Source organism: Macrotis lagotis, chromosome 2 (assembly GCF_037893015.1).
Source record: "Macrotis lagotis isolate mMagLag1 chromosome 2, bilby.v1.9.chrom.fasta, whole genome shotgun sequence".
NCBI classification, from domain to species: domain Eukaryota; kingdom Metazoa; phylum Chordata; class Mammalia; order Peramelemorphia; family Peramelidae; genus Macrotis; species Macrotis lagotis.
This window is the reverse complement of record NC_133659.1, coordinates 114,369,823-114,397,643: the sequence shown is the minus strand read 5'-3', so window position 1 is coordinate 114,397,643 and position 27,821 is coordinate 114,369,823. Positions and strand designations below refer to the sequence as shown.

Genomic DNA, 27,821 nt, shown 5'->3' with positions numbered 1-27,821 from the left:
TAGCTTATTGACCACTCCATAAAAGTTTTCTACTAATCATGACTTTACCTATTATGCATGTTGGTGGGTGGAAAAGTGAGAGAATAAGAATAGATATCATTCTGATTATAGGTTCCCAGAAACTAGGAGGTATTCCCCATCACTCACCCTCTCAAGTTCCTTTTCTGAAATTATTTCTTCTCAATGGTGACAGTCCCAGGGTATGGATTTATTGTGAGTAAAAAAAAAAAGACAAAGGCAAAGGATGACAGCCTCAATTTCTTGTTCCCTCAGTTACCCCAAATGACAAATTGCAGTTAGAGGTGAAGACCACTAGGGGTTCTCCCTGAGCTTTTCTTACAGAATTAGAAAACTGAGGTTTTGGTGAGTCAATTAGACACTGAAGCTTTCTATTCCTCTCAAGATTCCCCCAAGAGTTTCACTAACCTCACTTGTTGTATTTTATTAATGTGATGACCTCAGAGTTCTTTCTTATGTTCAACAGTAGTCTCCCTTTCTTTCATTTAAACATCGGTTTTCTCATCTTTAAAAATGGAGAAAATATGGTTATCTAGAAGATGGTGGTGAAGTTCTTTTTTGACTCTTTATGTATAATCTAACTATCATTGTGGACCAATAAACTAGCTTTGAGGTGAAAGAGTCCAAAGGACTGTATCTACCTATCTCACTTCCCTTAGAGACTTGGTCAGCCTTGATCCTACATCAACAGTGTTGGATTTGAGTCTTGTCGATCTCTTAATGAGATCAGAAGTTGGAAGGTAGGAAAGACCTTGAAGGCCTTCTTTTGTAAATTTTGGAATCACTTACCCAAAGTCACACAGGAAGTGGCAGAGTCAAACTTTAAACTCAAGTCTTTCAACTTCAAAGCCAATATCCTTCTCAATGTAGTTGTGTGAAGGAGTCACTGAACCCCTCATTACTTCAATTTTCTAATATGTAAAATGTTGTAATAAAACAGTACTGGTACTATCTATGGTTGTCATGAAGAAAGGTTGTCATGAAGAAAGAACTTTGAAAGTTATAACACATTAGATAATTTTGAAATATTAGGATTTTTACTCAGAGCTCCTAATCCTTTCAATCTGAAAAAAAAGTTTAGATTTCACTCCTGTTTTCAAAGGTCTCCTTTTATAACCATTTTCTTATCTTGTTATGCTTCTGAGGTACCAATCCTGCTTCTATACAACATCCTCAACTCTCCCTGAGTGCCTCCATTCTAGAGCTTTCTCATCTACTTGTCTCTTTAAAAATTTCATTATCAAAAGAATGTGAGGTGATTTTTTTTTCTTTCTCTAAGGTGAGTGATAGGAAAGGCTGGCCCAGAGTAAACCATTAATCCTACCTCCAAAACTGCCCAAACTTCTTTCCATCTTCTCCAAAGCTCCAAAGCTCAGATATTAATGATTAATAGGCTTCTTTCCCTCACCCAACCAATGAACAAGCAATGAAGTTTTTCCCTCCTTTCCTCTGAAGAAATGGACTTCCTCTAGTGATTCCTTACTGTAAGTAGGGTCAGTCACTTTGTTTTGCTAAAAAGAAACAGATTTGATGAACTCTGGGTCAGAGTAGGAGGCTTGAAATCTCTCCCTATGCTCTTGTCTTGTCACTCTTTCCTTTAGTCTCCCCCCATAATTATCCAAAGAATGTTTCCCTTCCTCCCCCATCCCGACAGTTAAGAGTAAAGTTACCTTAAAACTGACTGGAAGATTTATTTCCTGCATTATCCTCCATGTAGGAATTTATGGATGGGGAAGGAAGTTTGGGGGTTTGTGAAAGGACTGATTTTTTTTAACAGAATTTTTCTGAACCTATTCTTGTCTCTTTTCCTCATCCCAAGTAAAAGTTTAATTAGCAGATAAGGGAGAACTTGGGGGTGAGGAGGAGGAGGAGGAGGAAGAGAGAGAGAGAGAGAGAGAGAGAGAGAGAGAGAGAGAGAGAGAGAGAGAGAGAGAGATTGAGATTTGGTTAAGAGTAGTCACTGATGCAAAACAATGCCCAGGAATTCCAGACTGGAGGCCTGCTTATCAGAGAGAGGGGCAGAGGTCAGAGCCAGTGGACTGGATAGTGGGAGGCCTGGTGCAGGAAGGTTGTTAAGGGTGGACTGGCAACTGAGTAGATAAGAGCTGATAAATGATGAGTTCCTTGAAGGGATAGAATAGTGGTGGCTGGTTAAATCTCAATCAGGGCCAGTAACTCTTTCCATTCCTAGTCATAGGTACTTCAATTCAATCAACAAATATCAAGTACCTACTATCCCTTGGTGGGGAAATAGTGACCTAGACAGGAAACCAAATTAACTTAGATTCCAGCCTTCCTCCTGACACTTACTTGATTGGGTCTATGAGCAAGTTAATTAACTTCAACCTCAAAATTCTCAGATAAATTTATAAAGTTAATTAATAGGTACTAGAAGGTTGTTTGTGCATTATTGCTTCCATATCATTCATAGATCATTGAAGTATTAGGGGCACTTTATGCTGAGCAACTAGAGCTATTGTTCAATCATGTCTGATTTTTTATGACCTCATTTCTTTTTTTTAAGGGTTTTTTTTTTTTGCAAGGCAAATGGGGTTAAGTGGCTTGCCTAAGGCCACACAGCTAAGTCATTATTAAGTGTCTGAGACCGATTTGAACCCAGGTACTCCTGACTCCAGGGCCGGTGCTTTATCCACTGCTCCACCGGCCCCATAGCCTCATTTCTTGCCAAAGACACGAGTAGTTTTCCGTTTTTGCAAGCTCCTTTTTAACAGATGAGGAAACTGAGGCAAATAGGGTTAAATGAGTTGCCCAACGTAAACGAACTAGTGTCTAAGGTTGGATGTAAACTCAAGAAAATGAGTCTTTCTGATTTCAAGCCCAGCATTCCATCTGATTGACCCCTAGTTGTTTACAATTATAGTACCATATAGTGTAACCGTGTACTATAGGTTGTTAGGAGGGAACAGAAATAAATGTGATACTCCTGCCCCCAGTGTTTAGCTTCATTGAACTTGCAATATAGTAGAGTACAATAAACACATATCTATCTATCTATCTATCTATCTATCTATCTATCTATATATACACATACACACACACACACACACACACACACACACATATATATATATATATATATATATATATATATATATACATGCAGTGACTGTAGTGTAATACACAGCTAAGTGCAAAATGAAACACCTTCCCCCTTCCCATGAGAACCTGGACTCTGCCCCTGGGTCTCTGGGAGTTTTCATTTCATCTTACCCAGCATCAGGCCTCCACAACACTTCCCTGTCATTTCTAAACAAGGACACTATTGGCATACCACTTACTGCTCCCCACCTTTCAAGTCCCCTTTTTTGTATTCTCATCCCTTATTAGACAGGAAACTCTTCAAAGAAAATACCTTGCTTGCTTGTATTTGTATTTTAAGTGCTTAGCATCATAATATGAAATAGAAGGAATGCTTAATAAGTGTTTTAGATTTAAGTGGACAAAAAGGAGATATGAAAAGTAGTGTTAGGGGACTAAGGAGGAGAAGAGAATTTACTATTGACAAAGTTGTTGATATAATTGTCAATATGATAGAAACTGTTAATACCAAATATGATATGGACTACCAGTTCTTTAAATTATCCTTGTAATGTCAGAATTTCATTAATGTTCTTACATTCCTACCCTTAAGATATTTATTCTTAATTAGGTAGAACTGAACCACATCCTGGGTCTCCCCCACCCAAGGTTGCTGCCTGGTGGGACTCCCAGCTCAAGATTGGATTTCAGCTTTTTAGTGCCCTTGCCCCCTTCCATTGGGATTCATGAATGAAATTTCCAAATGAAATGGTTTTCCTTGTCCAGATTGCCAGGGATCACTGGGGTCTAGTGACTATGTGTTGCTACTTTATCTATCTTCTCCCCTAAATATTTTTCATGGGGCTTTTTGGTTGGGAAATCCCCTGGTCATCTCCCAGGGTAGGAGTTTGCTACCCTATTATCTCAATTAAAGATGCTTTATTCCTCAACTTTCTTTATTTCAGGAGTGGATACCATAGATCAAGAGCTGGTTTTTATGGAGGGAATGGCATTTAAACTGGGTTTATATTTTGTTTGTACATGATTGTTTATATGTTATCTTCCTCATTAGACTGTGAAAGCAAAGACTGTCTTTTGCCTTTCTTATTATTCCCAAGACTAAATATAGGACCTGGCTTATAATAGATGCTTAATAAATACTTGTTGACTTGATTAGAAGGGGAGGAAAAGTTGGCAGAGGGTAGGTTAGGCAAAAAATTTAGAGACAGAATGTGAAGGGAAGGGGTTCTGAGAGATGACAGATCTGTAAGTAATTTATTCTGGCTACACAATTTCACAGGTGGAGAGAAGTAGAATTAGATAAGGTCAGAAAGGTAAGATGGCACCTATCTGAGGCAAATCTTGACTTTCTTTATAAGTAGATTGGATTTTCTTAAGACCTTGAAAGGTTTTGAGCAGAGAAATATGATAATGGTGTGAACAGACTTGGAAGAGTTTGGAAGACCAGTTAGAAGACTGCTATATCTTCATCCCTAAAACAACTGACCCTTTGGTACTTGTCTCCCACCATAGCTGAATTACAGTTGGTTGCATAATTGTCCTTATGCTTCAACAACGTTTTTCTTTGTTATTTATCTTATCTTCTCCTTTATACTGAACACTTCCCAGGAATTCCTTCCTAAATATCTCCTAAAAAATTAGGCACAAGGAATATGCACACAGTGGGGCAAAACAAATAAAATGAACTGACTGACTAGTGATCTCTCTTGACATTTTACCATTTGTCAAATGGCAAGGACAATTCCCTGCCCTGCATTTTCTGTTTCTGTTTTAGTGATACTTTTTGTTTTTACATCCCTCTATATTTTCCCCAAAATAAGACTTGGTCTTATATTAATTTTTGATCCAAAAGATGCATTAGGATTTATTTTCAGGGGACAGCTGGAGATAGGCAATCATTTCTGTGGGAATCATTATTTGATCTATTCTTCTTTCTTCAAGGAAGTTTTCATGTCTTTAGCTTGGTGAGTGCTTACTGAATCCCAGACTAGCAGACATCTTTGACTATCTCAAAAAACAAGTGGCAACAGCATTAAATTGACCCACTTCCTTATAACTTCTTGTGTGTAATTAGGGTTTTTCACTTTCAAGAATATAAATACCTGAAACATGTTCAATCTTATCTTTCTTGCCCTTAGTGATGATTAGACATGGAGCTTTTTTCCCATTCAGATGTTATCAAATATGTTTATTATTTGTGTATTGTGTCTGTACTTTGATCATTTGGCAATAAATTTTAAGTTCATCTATTTATATAGATGTTTACTTTCCATCCAAAGGTATCAGCTTGGGTATTTACAAATAAATATAATTTATATTATCATTTTAAGAATTTTCAATTTATTATATTTACATATTAATATTCTTATTTTATAAATTCAATCTGTCCATTGTGTGTTGTAACAGATAAGCTAAATGTGTCCAACTGGCTGATGATCTTAACTGGGGTTATTTCAGAGGGAGGGTTTATAATACAAGCATTTTGATAAAAAACATGCTAGGGCTTATTTTCCATTTAGGTTTTATTTTGGGGAAACATGGTATTCATTTCCTAAGTTATTCCAGCTTTCATTTCCTAATTTTTTTTCCTGTTTTCTCTCCTATACATTGAATCTACTCTGGTTACAAAGATTGAAAAAGAAGGGTGGGAGGAGGCAGTTTAGCAAAAAATATTCAACTCAGTGACCAATTCAAATAATCTCTGCAAAGATTCCATATCCATTGACCCCCACCCTCAGTGAAAAGAAATAGGTGCATTTTCTCAATCTATTACCAAAGTTTAATCATTAAAATTATTCAATATTGTTTCATTTTAATGTTATCTCCATTTTCATTGTTGTAGTAATTGTGTATATCCTTTTTTTTTTTCACTTGTCCATCAATTCAGTTCATAAAAATTTGGGGACTCTCTTTTTTCCTTTCTTTTTTTTAGTTTTTTTTGCAAGGCAATGGGGCTAATTGGCTTGCCCAAGACCACACAGCTAGGTAATTATTAACTGTCTGAGGCCAGATTTGAACCCAGGTAGTCCTGACTCCAGGGCCGGTGCGCTATCCATTGCACCACCAAGCTACCCCTGGGACTCTACTTCCATCTCAATGAAAGAATTAGACTGAATCGCTGTTAAGAGTGAGATAGCTTGTATTACATAGGATTTAGAATGGGAAAGGACCTCTTCATTTTACAAATTAGGAAACTGATGCTTAGAGTGAATGGGCCTGAAACATTAGGGTTCAATTAATACCATCAATTAAACTACCACACCACATTTATAAGACAAAAATTAATAAATGTCAGTGATCCTAGTCAGGTATTACTGAGAGAATGTTGTTTGTTTTTCATTTTCAAAGAAGACCATGACATCAGGGAGGTGATGCCATGACAAGCACATGAACTGGATTAGAGTGAAGGGGTGCTGGATTATGTCTCACTTTTTCCTCCAGAGACATCTGGATCCAGGGGCCAGATATGAATCAGGATGAATGGAGAAGCCCCTGAATGTGAGGCAATCAGGGTTAAATGACTTGCCCAAGGTCATACCCAAGCTAGTTAGTATCAAGTCTGAGATTGTATTCAAATTTCCATCCTCCTAACTCCAAGATCAGTGCTCTAGTCACTACACTACCTAACTGTCCCTTTTTCCCGGTCCCTCCTCGAGAGAATACTGTATCTATCAATCTATAATTTCCCTAGTAGAAAGGGAAAATGAAGATGAAATAAAGGAAAGAGGCAGAAATAGGAAAGGATAAAAGAGAGAGGGGGGGAAAGAAAGGGAGGAAACCAAGGAGAAGAAAAGGGGAAGAAAGAAAAGGGGGAGGTAAAGATTCTCACACATTGTTAATAAACTTTTAAATGAACTGCTTTTCAGTGAAGAATATCTTCTTTTATAAGTCCTTTTTTGATTCAGGGTTTCTTATAAAGCAAGTATACCAATGGGGATGTGGGAAATAGTGAGTGCCATGAATGATAAATTCTGTCTATTCCCAACCCATAAAAACATTATCATAGGGAACCATAGATTGTTATAATATTTTTTGTTTTTACATTATCTACATTTCAGTTTTCTCAGCTAATAAATAGAATCTATCTCTCAGGATTGTTGTAAGGAAAAACTGAGATCTTTGTAAAGTTTACAAAGTTCCTTTGTAAAGGAACATAGTGGGGGTTTAATAAATACTTGTTTACTTCCTTTTTATATTTTACTGTATACTTCCCCTCTTTTCTTCAAGATAGCTTTCTCTTTAGATGAAGAATTTTTATAAAAAAAAGTAAGAAAAGGTGGGAAATCATCAACATTAACTAACTCAGTGAAAAAATCTGACATTATATGCAATGGAATCAAGAATTCTTACAATTAAAAAGACCTTGGAATCTAACTCTCTTAAATTTTTTAGATGAAGAAACTGAGGTCGAGAGGCCAAAAGTGGTATTTCCTAAGGTTAAACAACTATCAAGTGGCAAATTTGGTCCTCAAACCCAGATCTCATCATTCCTAGTCCAGTGTACTTTCTATTGTTCTGTGGAAGAGTTTGGGGAGAATTTGGGAAGGGGGAGTAGTTATTAGTAAATCGAATAGTTCATTACTTACTGTTGAGGGTAAAGTGTGTCAACTTGACAAATTACCTCCTATTCCCACTCCAAACTATCAGATGATGTTTCAAATTCCATTATTAGAGTTTGGTTCTTTTGAGTTGAAAGATTGTCCTATGTTAAAATACCAGAGCCACTGAGAAGAGTAATACATTAAACCCTTATATATTACTTATATATTACTTAGCATAAATACCTTCCCAAGCTCCTTTATCTAGAACTGGTTTTGTTAAGGAGAGGATGGGAAGAACATTAGAACATTAGACCCCTGTGTTGGAATAGAAACCATCACTGGGGAACACTTACATTGTCTAGTGTGAAGAACACTAGAGACCAAAGACCATTTCTCTTCAGATAGACCTTAGAAATGGGCACGGTTGGACAGCATCTTTGACTCCTTGGTGAAATAGCATGACACTGTGGAGCTACAGAGAGTTATGGTTGTATCATTTCTATTCCCTCTTCAGGCCAAGGCAAGAAGGGTAAAAGAACAGAAATCTCCAGGAACCAATTTTGGTTTTTGTTTCCAAGGTCTTATTCCTCTATACCTGCAATGTGAAACTTCTATAAAGATGGAAAATACCTTGACATTCCCCCATCTACTAATGGTCAAATGAAAAGAGAGGAATCCTGAATCTAGTTTTTGAATAAGAAATTCCCAACATTAAAGCTTCAATTCTATGAGAGAGAGAGAGAGAGAGAGAGAGAGAGAGAGAGAGAGATTTGGTTCAAAATAAACATTGGCATTAACCATAAAAATGTAGAATTGGCAGGTACCTTGGAGCCCATCTAGTCCAATTCCTTCATTTCATAAAAGAGAAAAAAACTAAGGCCCAAGGAGGTAACATTAATAATGATAATGATAATAGCCTTGTATTACATATGACAACAACAACTGCCAGAATTTACACAACATTCATATCTCATCTGATGTTTACAACAACCCTGGAAGGTATTATTATCCCCACTTTTCAGTTCAGGAAACTGAGGCAAATAGCAATCAAGACTGAATCTTTAACTTAATCCTTAACTTCCCCAAAAGTCTTTCCAATCTCATTTTACAGATAGGGAAAACAAAATACAGAGAGATTAAATGATCAGTTCAAGATCACCTAGGCACTGAGGTTCAAGAGAGGATAGAGCATTGGATTTAGAGACAGGAAAACCTGAGTTTCAGACCCAAATTAGTAGCTATATGACCCTGGGCAAATCAGTTAACAGCTGACTGCCTCAGTTTTCTAATCTATAAAAAGGGGGTTATAAGAGCTCCTGCCTCTGAGAGTTGTAACAATCAAATGAGAAAACATTTAATTTGCTTTATTAAAGCACCAGAAAATATTAAGTAGGGAGGTAAATAGTAGTAGTTGGTAAGGGAGTTGGTAAGTACTAGTAGCAATATTGAATCCTAGTCTTTTCGTTCAGTCCAGTGATTGTTCCACTACATCATTTTTACGCCTTGCCCCAGCACAATTTGGATCTCTCCCTTTCTCTTAGACCACCACTGATGAGAGTAATAACTAGGGCAGGCTGACTGGGCATTGCCCTAGGGCTTTGAATTTAAAAGGTAATGAAAGCACTTTCAGGCACTTGCTAAATTAGAAACAACAGAATTCAGCACTTAGGATGAATTAGTTAAAAGAGGAAGGCACCAAAGGGTTTACTTGCTTCTTCCCTATAGCTATGATCCTTTTTCCTTCTCCATGTTCCACCCTCTTCCCCCAACAGAGACTTCTCCAAACCTCAGGGTCTTTGCCTATGAATCTTGGAATCATCATTTCAAAAGATTATTTAAGGGTATATCATGTGCTGCATACCCCAGGTCAATTTATGCTGCCCATGTACCAAAAATGGCTATCTATGGCTTTACCATATCATTATCAATTCTATGAGAAAAGGAAATATTAGATCTTAGTGGAGACAGCCTGGATCCAGAATCAGGGGACACCTGGGTGAGAATTCTATCATTTGTTAGGCATGTGTGGTGGGCTGAGGCTTAATCTCTCAACTGAAAATGAATTTCTTTATTTAAAGAACAAGGACAAAAAAATACTGAAGAAAGCATTTTTTTTAATCAATGTTAAGTTCTTATTAGAGAAAAATGGGAGCATTACAAACAAGAATTTTGTGTTAATAGGTTCACAGTAATAGTTGTTGTACACATGAAAATATGAATGAGCATGAAGTAGAGAGCATGGAAGACTTCCCACTGAGATCCACATTGTCTCTCATGTCCCAGGGTGATTACAGCCCTGGTCTGTGCTAGACCGGGTGGGAGACAATTCCTTGAGATATCACAGAGGGAAAGCTTGCACTAAAGTAGAACCGTAACTATGACAGGGCAATAAGATCTTTGTTCAAGGGCATCAAAATTTCGAAGTGACGATCTCTTGCACTTCTTCCATAATATAAAGACAAGTAATCTTAGAAGCTGGCAAGCAAAGTTATTAATTAAAAGAGGAAGATTACAAACTGTTCTCTCCTGACCCTACCTTTTCAGCAACAGTCTCAGGCTCTTCATCTTCTGACCTCACACTAAATTGTCCTAAGTACCAAAATTTCAATCATGGATCTGAATTACTTCCCAGGTGTATGAAATCAGGATGAAAGATATCACTCAAAACTGCATATTCATTTTTTATTGTTTCAAAATATAACCAAGAATAATAAAAACATTTTATATATTTGTTAAAAAGTCTCCTTTAAAAGCACTCTAAATGGCCTCATTTCTCCCCTTCTCCTTAGTAGTGGCTTTTCCTTCTTTCTCTCCAGACAATCCATTGTTGTTCTGCAGATTTTACAGAAGAACTTTAGTTCTCTGACTTCTGAGCCCTGTCCAGTCACTGACATAACTAGTTATTTTTCTGATGGACTTACAACCAACTCATGAAAGAAAAAACAAATTTAAAACAAAAGTGATCTTCTGATTATGTGGTCAAATTATGAAAGCTTTGCTAGGTAATAAAAAGCAGCAACAATTTGATACCCACATGACAAATGATATACTAACATGAAATCATGGCCCCAAAACTTCAGGAACTTGCTGAATGTGAATGGAAACCTAGGATTTAGAGCTGAAAAGAGCATGATAAGTCCAACCCTCTCAAATGACATGAAGAAACAGAGACCTAGAGATTAAGTAACTTGTCTTGGGACAAGATAACAGGCCAGTTATCCAGCCCAGGTCCTCTGACACCATATCAAGGGTTCCAGCCAAGACACAAGAGTTCATTTAACCTTGTACAAAAGTCTCTCTCAGAACCAAAAATATCAAAATTAGTGATTGATTTTAATTCTTGGCTAGATGTTTTATACAAATGAGGAACAAGTAGAATAATTAGGTTCTATTACCAAAGTACAGAACTACTAACTCATCAGTGAAAATGAGATGAAGATTTTGTTTTAGTTGACTAGGCTTCATTGAGGCATGGGAAGAACTTCCAAGTTAGAAATCAAATAGCCCAATTTCCCCATTTTACTATTGGGGAGAATAAATGGTATAGATGATTGGGGCCAGGTCTTGAGTCAGAAAGACCTGAATTCAAATCTGCCCTCAGATACTCAATAGCTGTGTGATGCTAGGTGGATCACCTACCTTGCAGGGTTGTTATAAGAATAAAATGAGATAGTAAGTCCCCTGTAAACCAGGACTACAAACTGGACAGTCTGCCTCTTAAGTCTAGGGAATTTTCCTTTGCACCATGATGACAACCATCTCTCTCTTTTCCCCCTACCCCTCATTAAGGTCCATTCCCCTCTCTGTGGGCACATTGAAATACATTTATCTACAAAGCATAAGATATACATCCAAGTGTAGTAAGATGTTGTGTTCTGGATGCCAAAACTTAAGTCTCTCCTGTGGTTGAAAAAAGTTCACTCTTTGGGCCTTGGGAAATACTGGTACTTGAGGTATCTCTTGATTTGAACTCTACACAGATACTGTATCTTCACCACTAATGAAATTATGGAATTTGAGATCAATCATTCCAGTAATGGTGTCCTTTCAAAATAAAGATGAAGTTTGGAGAACATGTACACCAAAGAGGGGAAATGACCAAGTCCAAACAATCCCCCAAATGAAAGAAGCTAACATAACACAACGTTTGCCATTTGTTTTCAGTCACATAGTTTATTAGGTTGACTGGTTAAGGATATTAGGATAAATAAGGTAATATTTCCTTTTACAGAAAATTGTAATGATAATATTGAATAAGCTTTAACAATCTGAGGATTTCACAGAAACATCAGAATTTTAACAGTTAGACAGTAACTGGGATATTTTTGACCAAGAGATCTACTCATATTTGCAAACATCCTGGGTTCAAATTTTTTTTAAAAAAATTGATCACCAAAAAAAAGTATATCATTAATATCACTGTCACTAAATCCTAAATTTCATCAGGCTTTGAACAATGACTTCAGTCAGCAATGAGAAAAGGAAAAAGATGTTCTTTGTCTGTTCCGGCCCTAGAAGTCACTCACAAACTAAGTTAATAACAGAGAAGTCTAATCCTTTGCAGGTAACATTGCTTTTTCCAAATGTTTTTATAACGATCACAACTGGGTTCACACTAGACTTCTTTTAAATAACACCCATCAGTTTTATTTGGAGGATCTTGTCTGCTCAGCAAGAAAAGGGTTTTCTTCTTTGGAGCAAAGCAGCATTCACAGGGCACTGTTTATTGTGCCAAAATGCCAACTCAGTTACTGAGTGTTTTCCAAGAAGTTGAAATTAGGGACAACTACTCAGACCCCTCAGAATCCAGATCTGAGATGAGTCATAGGAAAATCTGCACAAGTATTATGAAAAAAAGGGAAGGGGGAGCAAGTACAATGCTTAGGTTTGAAAACGAAGGCCTCAAAGTACAGGAATTCCTGTAACACATCAGCATGTTTGGCTAGAAAGCACACTCCTGGCCACTGCAAAACATTGATAAACCCCACTGTTAGTCTGCTTTACCTACCAGAGGTCAATGGAGGGCAGGCTCAGTCCCACTCCCATATCCAGATGTACAGCTGACATCTATCACTGAAAGCCAGAATGTTCGTATCATCCAAACAATACAAATACAGGTACTGGACACTAGCAGGACACTAACCCGTTTGCTGGGTTTGTCTGTAGCTTCTAGGAACAGCAAAGATGTCAAGTCCTAAAGACCTAGAGTCAGTGCCCAAGACTGTCTTCCCTTGGACCAAAAGTCAACTCTCTGGACTTGACAAAGTCACAGCTAAGCTAACATGATTTGTTGTGCTTAGCAAGGCCTCCTGGACAGCTCTTGGCTACTAGGATCCTAGAAGTGCATAGTAAGTCAGATCTCCGATAGCTTCGGGTTTCTTGGTATAGAAGTGAAGTAACGGAGGACTCCTCAATCGCCTCCACATCATGTCTGCTTAACTTTGCAATGTTCCTTCTTTTATCTGTTGGATAAAGAGGTTCCTCTCATCTTCGGGTGTCCTTCCATTCTGAGCTCGGACGATACATGTTGGCCGGTGGAGGTTGAGCATGTATATCAAATGTTGTTTCTCATTCTTGAGCTCCTCAATCTGGGCTTTCAATTCAGCATTCACACTTTCCAACTTTTCTGATTCCTGAGAGATGGATACAAGTAACAAGATATTATATTGAGGGCAACTGGCAAAAAGTCAAGTTCAATGGTAGAAACAACAATCTTCTCCACAGACCCAAGTGGCTTGGTTTATGAGGAAGAAAGAAAGACAGTGCTCATCTCCTTTTGGCCAACTCTTAGACAAGATGGCCTTTGGAAGGAATTTTATCTGCTTCCTCATTCATCAGAGAGAAATTTCATGACTCAGAGTCATGATCCTGACACAGGCTTATCAAGTGAAGAAACTATGGTCCTAAGTTGGGGCCCTCTTCAGGAACTTCCATGTGAGCTCCTTAATAAAAGGATGGGAGTCTAACCTTTTTGAAATGAAGCCAGGGTTCTAGAGTTAAACTTAGGTATGTTATACTTAGGAGGTAGAAAACACTGCCTGCCTTTTTACACCCAGGAGGTAGACTCTTTAGGATTGTACCTCAGCCAGGACAAAAGGACTTGTATTTGGGGTGGAGAAGGTGGAGAGGGAGGAAGCAGTAGTGACTCAAGTCCTTAAACCAACAAATCATAACCTAAGTTCTGCAAACTCAGTTTTAAAAAATGTATTTTGATTATATTTCAATGCAATTGGTTTTCTTTGTAATCCTATGCAATTATTTTGTCATTTAAAACATTCATCTGCAACAAGATTCATAGTCTAAGATGTTCACTATGCAAAGCAAGTTAAAACCCCTTCTCTTAGAAGCTCAGCCTAGCAGCCTAGCACCATCATCAACAACAACTTTGGTCTTGCTTTGGGACAACTACCCCACTCTTCTTTGTGGATAAAAGCAGAAAGGAATTCAGACTATATTTGGGGTGCAAAAGAAGAAAATGAGAGCAAAACACCCATAAGAAGACCCAGCTTAGAGAAATGATTTGTTGAAGGAAAATTAATCAAAGGATTATAAAAATATGCCAAATTCAAGTTGGCAGCTTTCTTTTCTAGGAAAATGACTTGAATGAAACTTCTCTATCTGTACTGACGTGCCCAGTAGGTTGGAAGCTGCCAGACTTGTAGAGACTGGCCAGTACTGATAAGGATCAGCCACCAGGGGAGACCGCCTTTTTTCATTTCTCTCATCTGTTTTTTGGGTTTCCAGATTCATATTCATTGCACTGACAGCATTATCTTTTCCTAACCCTGGAGCCAACATTTCTATTGTTCCTCTGTGAAGCTATAGAACCATTCTCCTTAGGGCAAAGGGACCAATTAATCATCACTTTCTATGTTCTGAAGGAGAAGCAACAGTGGGCTCAGAAAAAAGGAGATGAGAAACCAAAGGCTTAAAACCAACTACTCACTTTCTGTAAACATTCTGTCTTCTCCTTCTTCTTATTCCGACACTTTGCAGCTGCGATTTTATTTCTCTCCCTTCTTCTCTTTTTCCTTTCATCCTCTTCAGGGGCAAACTAATAAAAGCAAAAGATATATAACCTTTAAGACAAGAAATAAACATCTCTTTGCAAACTTACTGCTATTTAAAAAAAAGAAAGAAAAATATTCTTTAACTTAATGTTTTAGATATCCTTGGTTCTGACAAGTGTTCAACTTGCAGTTTGGAAGACATCAGTTTGAATATAGGTGTGTGACTTTGGGCAAATCACTTTATCACTTATCTGTAAAATGGGCAAAATGAGAGTCCTACTCTCACAGGTTTATTGTATCAACTGAAATTACATGAATAAAGCACTCTGCAGTCCTTAAAGCATATTGTGTGTGTGTGTGTGTGTGTGTGTGTGTGTGTGTGTGTGTGTAATATATTTGTACACTAAGTATTCTTTATATCATGGATAACCAGTAATAATCATAGCCATTCTGGATGGGGTGGAAATAACCTGTTTGCCTACCCTTTCCAGCATCAGAGGGTGACCGTAAGCTGGACAAGGACATAGCAACTGTTCATCCAAGGCAAAATCCGAAGCTACATATTCTCCATGCTAATTTCCAGGAGTTTTCATTGTGAACAAATTCAACATTACAAAATTAGTATCCCTGTTCCATGGAAGAAATAAAAGTATGTGTTTGTTTTTCTTTTTTGTTCCAGTCCTATGGTTTTCAATAGTGAGGGAAACTCCTCTTGTGGGAAAACTACTTCCAATGAGGCAGATTTGCTACTCAATCTATTCCAGAGTCCCAGGTCCAGGGGACCCTCAGACATTAAAAGGTTTCCCTAGGGTTAGGTTATGTCAGTCTTCCTAATCATTATCCACTATAACAAACTGCCTCTATTGTGCTCCTGTAAAATATGTTAAGAAATGCCTTTTCTTACACTTTGATGTAGTGGAGAGAACATTGGACTTGGAACCATTTCAATTCAATGAGTATTACTGAAGTACCTACTTACTATGTGTCAGACACTAGAAGCACTCAGAGGAACTTGGTTCAGAACCTGATGTTGATACTTACTACCAATGTGTCCTTAAAAGCAAGACACTTAACCACCACCCCCAGTCCTCAGTTTCTTCCCCTGTAAAATGAATTGAGTGGACACTACCTACTATTTCTAAGTAGAATTTATTCTAGCTCTAAATCCTATAATCCCTTTTTATTGCACCATAAGGTGATTGCATACTTTGCTTGGCTCTGGGGTGGCCGGAAGTAAACCATGGACTATTCTGACTCAGCTCTTACACTTACTTACAACATGACCTTCCTCCCCTTCTTATGGAAGATCCCAAAGTCTATTAGAGGAATGTGAACATCTGGGTCTCCTAGGGCAGGCTGCCAAGCCCATGCTATGATTTTATTCACTTCATAGAGATTGGTATGTTACCTTTAGACCAGGAAATACAATCATCCTAAGGGCCACAACAATCAAATTCTGCCTTTCATCTCTGCCTTATGACTCTGCCACTACTGTGATTCTGAGGACTAGGTGAGGAGAGTTAGCAGCCAGGCTTATTCATATTGTTCTCATGGCAGGAGTCAGAATGCATGGAAAGGTTTCAGTACGTGGGCAAACTTCTCACTTATCACAATTATGCTCAATGTTTTAAGACCTTAGTTTATAACCACAGCCTTAAGCTGGAAAGGGACTTAGAGCCCTCTAGTAGGACTTCCCCTCATTTTACAGAATAGGGAACTAAGACCTGGGAGGTTAAGTGACATACCCAAAAGAATCAGAAATGGAATTTGAACTCAGTTTTAATGAGATAAGAGTCAATGTTCTTTCCTGGATACTATATTGCCTCCTGCATATGGTAAAATTACTTGATAAGCACTGCTTATGGGATGAATGAAATACAAGAAAAGAAACGAAATGTGTCTCTAGGCAGGGCCTTGAACCAAATGTTCTTGAGGTCCCTTTCTGCTATTGAATTGAATATTAAAAAAACAAACAAACATGTTTAGATGCTGGCATCACCTGAAAGGCTTAATAGAAAATAATTCCTTCCTTCCTTCCCTTTTCTTTCCTCTCCTTCCTTCCAACTAAAGTCTCCTCATTTCACCTAGGCTTGGGGTACTAGTACATGGAACTGAAGCAACTGCAGATCATTTCACCCCTCATTAGACAACTTGGGAGTCCCCTTATTACTAGGGGTTCAATGGGGTGGTGGATAGAGCACTGAATCTGGAGAGTAAAACCTCAATTCAAATCTAGCCTCAGACTTGCTATTAACTTTGTGACCCTGAGCAAGTCACTTCACCTTTTTGCCTCAGCTTTCTGATCTGTAAAATGAGCTGGAGAAGAAAATGGTAAATCACTCTAAAATTTTTGCCAAGGAAACCCCAAATAGGAATCAGAAAGAGTTGGATAAACTGAATGCTTAGCTTCAGTTTATTTATCTGTAAAATGGAGTAGCACTTCCAGGATTTATTAATGAATGTTGAACTTAGAGTGAATTCATGATTGGCTTAATCTACTGCAACTCAGAACTTCAAAGCTTGAGAGATTGGCCAACCTCAGTTTCTCTGGTAGTGGACTATCTGCAAATATTTAAGCAAGATGACAGAAGTTTTACAAACAACAAGCCTGTAAGAGAGACAGCATCAGTGTTCATAGCTCAGAAGTTAACTGCCTTTACCAGGACCCCACCAACTTATAAAGTGTGGTGTCAAGTCCGAGGTATTCTAAGACCATTGTTTTTTCCACTTCACCATGCTATCTTTCAGAGAAGCAATGACCACTGAGTTCCCAGATAGAGGTCTGGACTCCAAGTCTATATACTTCAGAATAAAGGTTCTGAATCAAGAATAATAGCAGGACCTTTTGCAGGCCTTCATCATGTCACCATTTCCTATAAAATCCAGCTACATGAGGGCTACATGATAGATGAAGGGAAACCACAGTTTCAAATCAAGAATTCTTAAGTTACCTTCTGACTGTAACCTGGCTCCAGTCTACCCTTCCAGACTTATTATACTTTTTTTTTTATCCTCTGAAGGCAGGCCCCCTTGCCGTACCTCACACTGGATACTCCACCTCTGCCTTTACTTCTGCCTCTTAGAATCTGATTTCCTTTGAAGTTTAGCTCTAATAGCACCATCTGAGACTTTTCTTTATGTCTTCTTTCCTAGATGCCTCCACCTTTCTCCCCAGTCCCCCCCCCCAATACCTTGTACATTATCTTGGACTTACTTGTTACATATTTATAGGTGTCTAATGTTATTTCTCCCAATAGGATGTCAGTTCTCTGAGGTCAGGATCTGTTTCATTTTCATCTTTGTAGTCCCAAAGCCTAGCATAGTACCTGGCCTGTTGATTGACTGACCATCCTGTAGAGTTGGGTCAAAAACTCCAAAAGGAATATCCAACTTAACAAAAACAAAGACCTCTCACATAGAAATATGACCAATGGGGATCTCCAAATCCTTCACTGTTTCAAAATCCCATAAAAAGTCTCTTCAGCCTAGGGAAAGATCCTTAGAGAAACTATTCCCAGAAAGAAGGCATCCTTCCTTATGGTATTCTCTCGTCTTGTGAAAGAAACACTTGTAATTAAGTTTTTGCAACTTAGAGACAAAAAGAGTAGACTATTATAACTAAGGAAGCTACCACTATTGAATATTAATCCAGTAAGACTTGGATTATCAGCAAATATTTAATCAGAAAATCAAGAAAACTACCTTGGGTCAGTCCTGGGTCCCTGCAAGCCTGACAGGAAATGGTAATTTTCTTGTTGGATATTCTCAAAGATTAGAGATGGACCCTATCTTATACCTCTCCAACTCTCCTGTAATAACCCTCTGTGCCTCTATCATCTTATAATTTGCTCTAAATTCTTTCCTTATACATGCTTATTTTGGGTCTGTTGAGCCTCCTTCCTCAAGTAGAGTCCCTTTGTATATCAGTTTGGAGGGTTCAAGAGAGAAAAGCCTTGGACAGATGCTCAGTATTAGTACCTCAGCTTTCATGATGGACATCTCAATGGGCCTGTCGCTCACTGTGACGGACTCCAAAGTGGCCGACATCCTGTGACAGAGATGCTTGTTTTGGATGGCAAACCTCAGCTCTTCCTTGACGAGGGGAGTGAGGGTTGTGAAATCTTCGAATGCCAGAGACGTAGCAGGGGACAGGCAGGGGACAATGGCTGTTGCACTGACTTCCGAGGCAGGGACCTGGCTTGGATGTTGAAGCATCATTTTGCTGAAAAAGACCAAGACCAAAAGGACTGCCCTCAGGAATGAGCCCATGATCTTCCCCCAAACACACCAGTACAAAGAAGGAGTTTTTTTAAAAAAGAGGATTTGGGGCTGGAAGGGATCAAAGAGGTCATTCAATATATCTCCCTCATTTTACAGATGAAGAAACTGAGACCAAAACAATTAAGTCTCTGAAATTTACTCCAACCAAGAGGTTTTCTTTGGTTAATTGTTGCTGATTAGCCTTTTAATGTTCTCAGAATAGTAGGTAATAATAATAATAATAATGATCATAATAGTAACCACTATGACAAAAGTAATATTAACTAGCATTTCTACATTGCTTTAAGATTTGAAAAGCACTCTACAAATAGGTCATTTTTGTCCGCACATCAATCCTGGGACCTAGATGCTGTTATTAATATCCCTGTTTTACAGACCAGACAATTGAGACGGACAGAAGTCAAGTGGCTTGCCCCAAGTCACACAGCTAGGACATATCTAAAGTCACATTTGAATGATGCTCTTCCTGACTCCTGGACATTGCATCATCTGGTTTGCTGCATGGATGGCAAAAGTTAAAAACTGAAGCTAGACAGAACGGGCACACCTGAGGATGTGGTACCCTCACAGAGTTATTATTACATAAGCACCCCTCCTCATAGCAGTTCTTAAAAAGGCAGTGGATAGTTTTCATATCCTAGTGGGCAACCACATAACTGCTTTCAGGCTCCCTTTAAAAAGAAAGCTAGAAGAGTGTCTAAATCTGGGGAAACCTTTCAGTGGTTGAAAATGAAAGGGAAAGAGTTGGGGGGGGAGGGGAGGGAAACTTCAGTTTCTCCACATTAAAATTTACAGCAGAGAATAGCTGCTTAGTCATCTAAGTTACTTCAGTTCCTTATCTCTCATCTACTTATTACTTATCTGCTAAAGCTCTTCCAACAGTTAACTACTGAAGAGTTGAAAAAATAAAGAGAAAGGGAGGGGCATGGTGTTTTTGCTTCCCAGGGATTGGAGAGGAATTCCTGTTAGGAGCTAGTCTTATTTTTCTGGGAAGGCATGCACTAACCTAAGCAAGAAGACATAGTGTAAGGAGACACACACCCCTGCCATTTATACCCTGTTACTGTTATTACATCCCAACTTATTTCACTTCTCTAAGGCCTCAGTTTCTTCTAATGAGAATAAAGTTTAAAAAAAAAAGAAGTTTAACCTAGATCCTTGTGCTGAAATCAGCACAAAACTACAGGAAGCTGATAGATAATTTTTATTGTCAGCATTTATACCTCAGAAATCAGAAAATACTGCAGGACAGTTCTGCATTTTTTATTCAGCTGATCACTTAGACTTACAAAAGTTATCAGAAAAGGTTACTAATAAAGATTAAACTTAAAAATGTGTCCCAATTTTTCCCCGAAAAACTGATTGGTAAAATACTTGCCAGCACAGCACTTACAAACTGACTTACTTCTAGGACACTTTTCAGCTCAAAATTTATGATCCAACAATCTAATGCACAAGAATCAAAAAGAGTGCCAAAGTACATAGAAAGAAGTAGAAAGAACCAGGGTTAAGAGAACAAGCACAGGACCAGAATTGGAACTTCTGCCACTTACTGAGCAGTTTCCTAAACAGCAAAATGATGGAGTTGAACTAAATTATCTCTAAAGTACCTTTTTCAGCTCTAAATCTCAATGATCAAGGGAATAAAGGTAAAGCTAAAGGAAAAAGAATTAGGAAGGGTGGTCATGACTTCATTTTGGAATTTTCAGCTACAAATCTGACTCCCTGGCTGTTGCATATTCTCCATCTGTACCCTTCAAAGAATGAAGCATGCATTCATACAAGCCTGCCCAGGCGTGACTTCCTCCCTGCTGCTGCCTGTGACTTTCTGTGGGGATGTTTGCAAGGTAATGCTTGGGTCAGGAAGCTCTCCTCCCCTCCCCCCCTCCACCCAAAACACATACTCTTTAGGCTGACCAGCTGATTAAGGAGGTAGAGGAGGAGGAGATGCTGGTGGAGGTAATTAGGAAAGGAATCAGTCTTCATGATACCATTTTGGATTTTCTGGGCAAAAATACTAGAAGGGTTTACCATTTCCTTCTCCACCTCATTTTACAGATGAGGCAAACAGGCTTAAAGTGACTTGTCCAAGATCTCACAGCTGTTAAGTATCTGAGGTCAAATTTGAACTCAGGAAGATGAGTCTTCCAGACTCCAGGTCTGGCACTCTATCCACTAAGCCACTTGGCTGTAGGGTAAAACCTTAAGATGTCATTTATATGCATTTAAATTTTCTCTGTTCATCCTTGCTGCATAAATTATTTTTCTCTCTCTCCATTTTTTGTTCTTTATAGAAAGGATTAAGAAAAATCTCTATGGGTTGAATTTTCAAAGGAACATAGACCTGGGAAGTACCTTAGAGATCACTGTTGTAACACACTCATTTCACAGATGAAGAGACTGAAGTTCAGAAAGTCATATAGTCAGTTAATAGCAGCACAATATTTGAGCCCAGGCTGTCTGACTAAAACAAGATCTCCTTCTTTTACACTGAAGGCCAATCAGAAGTTTTTATGGAATTGCCAATCTGTGTGGATGTGTCCACAAATAGACATAGTGGGCTATACATTTTACAAGCACAAGTTTTTGTGTTTTTTAACCCACCAAGTCCTCTTGCACATACTACTGTTATTACCACAAGAAGTTCATTTATTTGGTGCCTGATCATTAATAGAATCACATATCACTTATAAAATCCTTTCTTTACTTATAAAGATACTGGGAAATAATTAAAGACAGAAATGACCTATTGAGTCAGACGGACAGGGGCACTGAGGAAGATCTGGTAGTTTTTTCCCTTTTTACTTTCACTCTTAGATCTAAAGACACTCCCTTCAAATTCCCTTTGGAGACATTTATACATATCTGTTGCTTCCAACCCTCCCTTCACCAATACAATGCAAACTCTTAAGAGGACTGTTTCTAACATTTTGTCTTTGTATGCTCAACTTGGCCTTGCATATATTGAAAAGAGATGAAGCCTGTTGAAAAGAGATGAAGCAATTGATTCAAGATACCCAGAGCTATGAATCCTTAATGCAGGGGATCTGTTTGCTCTTCTGATAGACCCAAAAATGTAAGCAATTCTGCTTCCAAAGCCCTGGCTCATGAATCAGAAGGATGTACCTCTATCCTTTAATCCCATAATCTTAGAAAGAAATCTTAGAAAGGATACTCCTTTCTGACTGGTTATAAACTTCCCCAAGAATCCAGCCTTCCAGAATCATAATCTCAACATTCTCCCCTGCATTCTTCTTTCACCTCCCATCCCCAATGTTATTAAAATCCAAATAGTTCCATGATAGGATCCAGAGACACCATCAGCTAGCCCTTTGTTCTTAGAAATGGCTGCCTTCTAACAGGGTAGCTTTGTATAATGAGTTCTACCTTTTTTTCCACTCAACCAACTTTATTAATGAGTATTCATGGCTGGTGGTCTGACTGTCTCAAGACTTGAGGAAAGTTTCCTTTTTCTTTCTCAGTATAAAAAGTCAATAATTCCTAGTGGAAAAAAAGGTGAAGAATGTCAGTGTTGTGGAATGTTCCAAACAAAAGCATTACTTTAAATGATTTAAGAGTTAGAAAAAGTATGAAAATCCTTTCAAAAAATTCACTGGACTATATTTTGAGGCCTTGGAATCAGGAAGACCTAGGTTCATATCTAATCCCAGCTATTTTTGCTAGCTGTGTGATCCTAAGCAAGTCACTTAATCTCTACGAGTCTCAGTTTTCTTATTTGTAAAATAATAGCTCCTACCTTACAAGATGTTGTAAGGATCATTTGAGTTACTGTAAAGTGATCTGTGAACTTGAAAGAATCACATAAAGATGAGTGGCATTTATTATTGGTTCTCTCCAAATCAAAAATTTTGGGGATAATTTCTAGAAACTTTTACTTTCTCTCATAAAGTATAGTTGTCCTCAGATTCAGGCATGCAACCAAATAAGCAAATTAAAAGTTTCCTTAATTATTCCTATAATTCAGCCTAAGCAAACCAATACCTCCAAACATCTTACTATAATAAACTTGTTTGAGGAAACTTTCATAACATCTGGACTGTTAACGGAATCAACAATTGTACTTATTCCTTTTGCCAAGTCAGTTTCCCTTTGCTGGGACCCGAAATATGTGACATGTTCTTTCTACCCAATCATAAATGCTATAACTTTCATGGTTTCTTTATTTTAAAGAAAGTGAAACTCTTCATGGTTCATTCCCTTAATGGATACTTTTCTGGGAATCTGGCTCCCACATTTTACTTCTTAGTGGTTACAATTACACTGAATTTTCACTTTCAATTTTTATGTCTCTCTCCTATGAACCTCCCTTATGAAATATTAAGCTTTATGAGAACATGACTCCAATGGAGGTATTTTTTTTTTGACCATTCATTCTGGTTCCCTGCCCTGGCTAACCTAGAGATAGGGTAAATAATGCTAGATTAGGATTCAGAAAATACTGGTCCTGGCTCTGGCACTAAGCAGCTGAGCTACCAAAGGTATGCAGGTCTCCACTCCTCTGCTTAATTTATAAAATGAGACCAGAAGATGTAAAAAAAACACTACACCTAAGAGTTAGGGCAGTGTGATGGATAGAGGGCTAACTTTCAGCATGGCCCCGAGCAATTCTCTAAGACTAAATTACAGACAATCTATACAGCTAATCAGTAGTTATGATCTGATTAATTTTTAAACTTATTTTAGGTAAACACCCAAAGTGGGGATTATCCTAAGCATTTTACAGATGAGGAAACTGAACCCAAAAAAGATAAAAGAATTTCCCCAAAGTCATATTACTAACAGGTGATAATACTTCATATAGAAAGCAGTTTGAAAAACACACAAAAAAATACATTTTGTTGTTGTTCAGTCATTTTCAGTAGTGTCTGACTATAAAGCTTCATGACCCCATTTAGGGTTTTCTTGACAAAGATATTAGAGTGGTTTGTCATTCCTTCTCCAACTCAGGTAGAGTTGGGTTTTTTTTAAGAGATGAGGAAACTGAGGCAAACGGTTAATCAACTTGCCCAGAGTCACCAAGGTAGCAAATAAATGTCAGAGGCTGGATTTAAATTCAGGTCTTCTTGACTCCAGGCCCAGCACTCTATCCACTTTGACACCTAGCCACTGAAATGCTACATAAAGAAGTTTTATTATATAGATTGAATGGGTCCATCTTTTCTTTTGTATCTCAGGAATTAATTTTTCAACTCTGTTGGGATTAATCAACCTGGTTGCTGATGTAATTAAGTACAATTAATTAGGAGTTAATTTTAACCACTAGGCATCTTGGATTGAAGCCTTTTCTGCACTCTCATTGACCTTTAGGTTCCCCAACACACCCAATAAATTCTACCCTCACTATTTGCTGGCAGTAGTAATTTCAATCCAGTAAAGAACAATTTTCCCATACAGGAAGTTGTTTCTCCCCTGAAAACTTTCTGTGGTATACTCATTGTGTTCTTCCTTCTACTGATGGTTAGGCAACACTGAGAGCAAATGGCTCTGTTACATAGCCAACATTAAAAAAAAAGAAAAGAAAAGAAAAGAATGGGAGAAAGGTTTTCTAGACGCCATCCTTTTCAAAGAGGAGATAGAGCCAGGAGTTTTTTTTCCAGTACCATGAATTATCATTCCCTAATTATAGTTAACTTAGCTGAGTTATTGTCAGCAACTTCAGTCGCCCACCAAAGATGCCAGGCAATGGCCAAAAGAAAAACATTGACAGGCTTAAGGCAGAAACACAGAAAGGGGAAAGGAAGAAAGTAAAAGGAAATGACCAAATAGATAAAGATAAAAGAAGAAAAAAGCCTTATTGGGGTGAATGGCTACTAACAATAAATTTATGTGCTTCTAGTATTCCATGCTATAAACTACCTCCTCTCACTGTCCCTTTCATAACAGTATTACAGGATAATATAGAGGTGGCTAAGTGACAAAGTGGATAGCTCTCTGGATCTGAAATCAGAAAGAGCTGAATTCAAATATGATTTCAGATACTTACTTGATGTGGGACCCTGTGCAACTTGATGAACCTGTTTGCCTCAGTTTCCTCATCTGGAAAATGGGAATAATGATGTCACCCCTTAATAATAAGGTGAGGATCAAACAGGATAATAATTGTAAAGAGACTAGCACGTAGTAAGGGCTCTATAAATGTGAGCATTACTATTATTAATAGTATCACAATTTACATAATGTTAAAGATTCATGAAGCAATTTCTAGCTAAAAAAGTTCTGTGAGTTGGGGGGCATAAATATTCTTATATCCATTTTACAGTGGAGAAAACTTGAACTCAGAAAGGTCAACATATGTTCAGTCCTTTTGCTGGTAAATATCTGAGCCTTTTTGGACCCAGACCCAACCTGTAATTTAATTTGATACAGGAAACCAACAGTGAGGAAATTTCCTCTAGCAACGTAGTCACTCCTTATCTGACATTTAAAAGTTAAACTAGAAGTAAATTGACCACAAAGTCAGTTTATATCAGAGGAAAGACTGGAACCACCCATAAGGACCACCATACTCTCCCCTAGACCACTGCTGAATTCATTGCATTATGATATAGTCCCAACTCATTTTATGTGATGCTAGAGCATTTTAGCCACCTGGAAAGTAGAAAAAGACCAAAATGTTGTCTTTTTCATTTTAGAAATTAAGGGAGCTGGAGGCTCAAATGAAGGAATATTCCAAAGTTACAGAACTCCTTGAGGATGGATATGGAGCTGAATTCTTCTCTCCTAAACTAAGCTTCCTTATCCCTCTAAAGTTCTAAACCAGTGCAGAAATTAATAGATCCCTATAGGTGTTACTGTGGCAGAAGAGAAGAAAAACGTTAAAAATAAGGGAAGAGGGGGAATGAGTGAAAAAGAAATGAAAAGAGAAGGGGGAGAAAAGAACAAAGAAGAGGGGAAAGAGAAGGAAAGGGAGTTAAACAGAAGGAGAAGAGGGGGGAAAGAGTGAAAAAGAAGTTAAAGGAAGGGACAGAGGAGAGAACTGAGGAAGAGAGGAGAGAGGAGAGAAGGAAAAGGAGTTAAGCTGTAGAAGAATGGGTAAGAGTGAAAAAGAAGTGGAAAGTGGGGGTGAGGAGAGAATAGAAGTGAGGAGAAAAGGGAGAGGAAGACTCCTCAAACAACTGTCTTGGTTGTCACTCAGGGATACCGCTGCCTCTTGTGGATACAAATAATCTTTTGCTTAGATTAATAGGTTTATATAATAATAATAATCCATAATTTTCTATCTTTGAGGTCATTTAATCCCACCCCTTCCAGTTTGTAAAGCCCCAAATAATGTCCATAGTACATTTTATCCTTTTGTGAGATAGGAAAGGTCCATAATATTCATCTCTCCCCCCAATTTGGGGATACTGCTATCTACGGAAATCGAGTGCATTATTTAAGGACACGAAGATAGCTAGGGAAGTGGGGAGGGGCAGGAGGAGGAGAGGAGCATAGGATAGAATCCACAGAAATAGAACTAATTCCATTAGCCATCCTACCTCTGGATTTTTTTGATTGCCCCAGTTAGAGGACAAAAACTCCTTAGATGTTTGAGAAAATATTAATAACTTTTAAAGCGACAGAAAAAAAGCCAATCAGCAAGAAGAAGAATGGAAGGGGAAAGAAAAGCGCCGAGAGAAATCTGAAGCCAGACGTATGAAAAGCCTCGCTCCTTGGTCCCCAGGGCCAGGAAACTGGTACTCAACTTCAAGCTAAGTTTCGATCCCGAGAGGGCCCCCGCAACCCTTCTCTCCCGGCACCCCGGGCGCCCCCCAGTGGGTGCGATGGCTCCTCTTGAGGTCCACCCGGTCCCCATTCATCCCAATCCAGTCGCCAGGGAGAGGAGGAGTGGGGGGAACTGCGGGGGAAGGGGAAAAGAAATAGAGGAGCTTGGGATTCTCCTAAGGGTGGGGAGGGGAGGGGAGAGGAATCTGAGATACCCCTCTACCTCTCCCCCCTCCGCCTCAGGCTGCCTTTAGGTCGCCTCCCAGTTGGGGCACAAGTTAGCTGGGAGAAGAGAGCGGAGAGGATCGCGTGTGGCGGGGACTGGGGTGAAGGGGTCCTGGGTCTGGGGGAGCCTCTCTGTCTCCTGTCGTAACCCCCCCTTACACACAGACACACACACAGACACACACACAGAAACTTTCTAAAGTTAAACTCCTTCCAAGATTGTGCGGACTAACTCCCCTAAGTTCTTTCGGCGCCCCCGGGGGGTGAGGCGCTCGGGCCGGGGTGGCATGAAGGGTGCCCGCGGGGCGCTGACAGGTAAGGAGCCCTCCCCGGGCTGGCGCTCACCTGCCTTGCTTCCTCCGCCTTCTGCCTCGGTCCTCTCTGACAGTCGGCGGGGGGCTCCGGGCCGGGGCCGTCCGCAGCCCAGAAGTGGGGGCGCCCGGTCCCGAGGCGAGCGGGGCGACTGGGAAGCGGAGGCGGCGCCGGGCCGGCTGTGCCGCTGCCGGTGGGAGCGCAGCTCCTCTCTCCGCCTCGCTGCTCGGGATTCTGAGTAGCAGCGAGGTTGCATCACCCCTTTTTATATAGTGGGGAGCGCTGGTATTTACACTGGGTTGCCAGTCTCGGGCTGACGTAATGCTATTAATAGCTTCTCAGAGAGGACTAGCAAGACTGAGCTGGAGAGGAGGAGGAGGAGGGCTGGGAGGGGCTAGCAAAAGGCAGGGGGGCGGGGGGAGGCGAGAAATGGGGGGACGGTGATGCAAGGCCCCGGGGGCGTGGGGGGAGAGGGGAGGAGCCAGGGAGAGCAGCTCTTTCAGGGACACACACACACACACACACACACACACGCACACGCAAGCACGCACGCACACCCTCTCCATAACAGGACTGTAGTCGCCTGGGCTCTAGGCCAGATTTGTTCTCTTTTGCAGCTTCGTGTCCCAGGCATGAGCCAATGATGCCC

At 39.2% G+C, this 27,821-nt stretch overlaps 1 protein-coding gene across 2 annotated transcripts; it reads right to left on the bottom strand.

Moving 5' to 3' along the window:
• Positions 1–5,503: 5,503 nt before the first annotated feature.
• On the bottom strand, positions 5,504–27,457 carry ATF3 (activating transcription factor 3). Of its 2 annotated transcripts, XM_074222622.1 has the most exons (4): positions 27,206–27,457; positions 18,608–18,851; positions 14,566–14,673; positions 5,504–13,252 (listed from the first exon to the last, which is right to left on the bottom strand). In XM_074222622.1, the coding sequence occupies exons 2-4, from the start codon at positions 18,845–18,847 to the stop codon at positions 13,055–13,057; spliced, it is 546 nt and encodes a 181-aa protein (XP_074078723.1). In that variant the 5' UTR covers positions 18,848–18,851; positions 27,206–27,457; the 3' UTR covers positions 5,504–13,054. The 2 variants fall into 2 exon arrangements, with proteins under 2 accessions (XP_074078723.1, XP_074078722.1); XM_074222621.1 differs by lacking the exon at positions 27,206–27,457 and having other exon boundaries at positions 18,608–27,177.
• Positions 27,458–27,821: the final 364 nt, after the last annotated feature.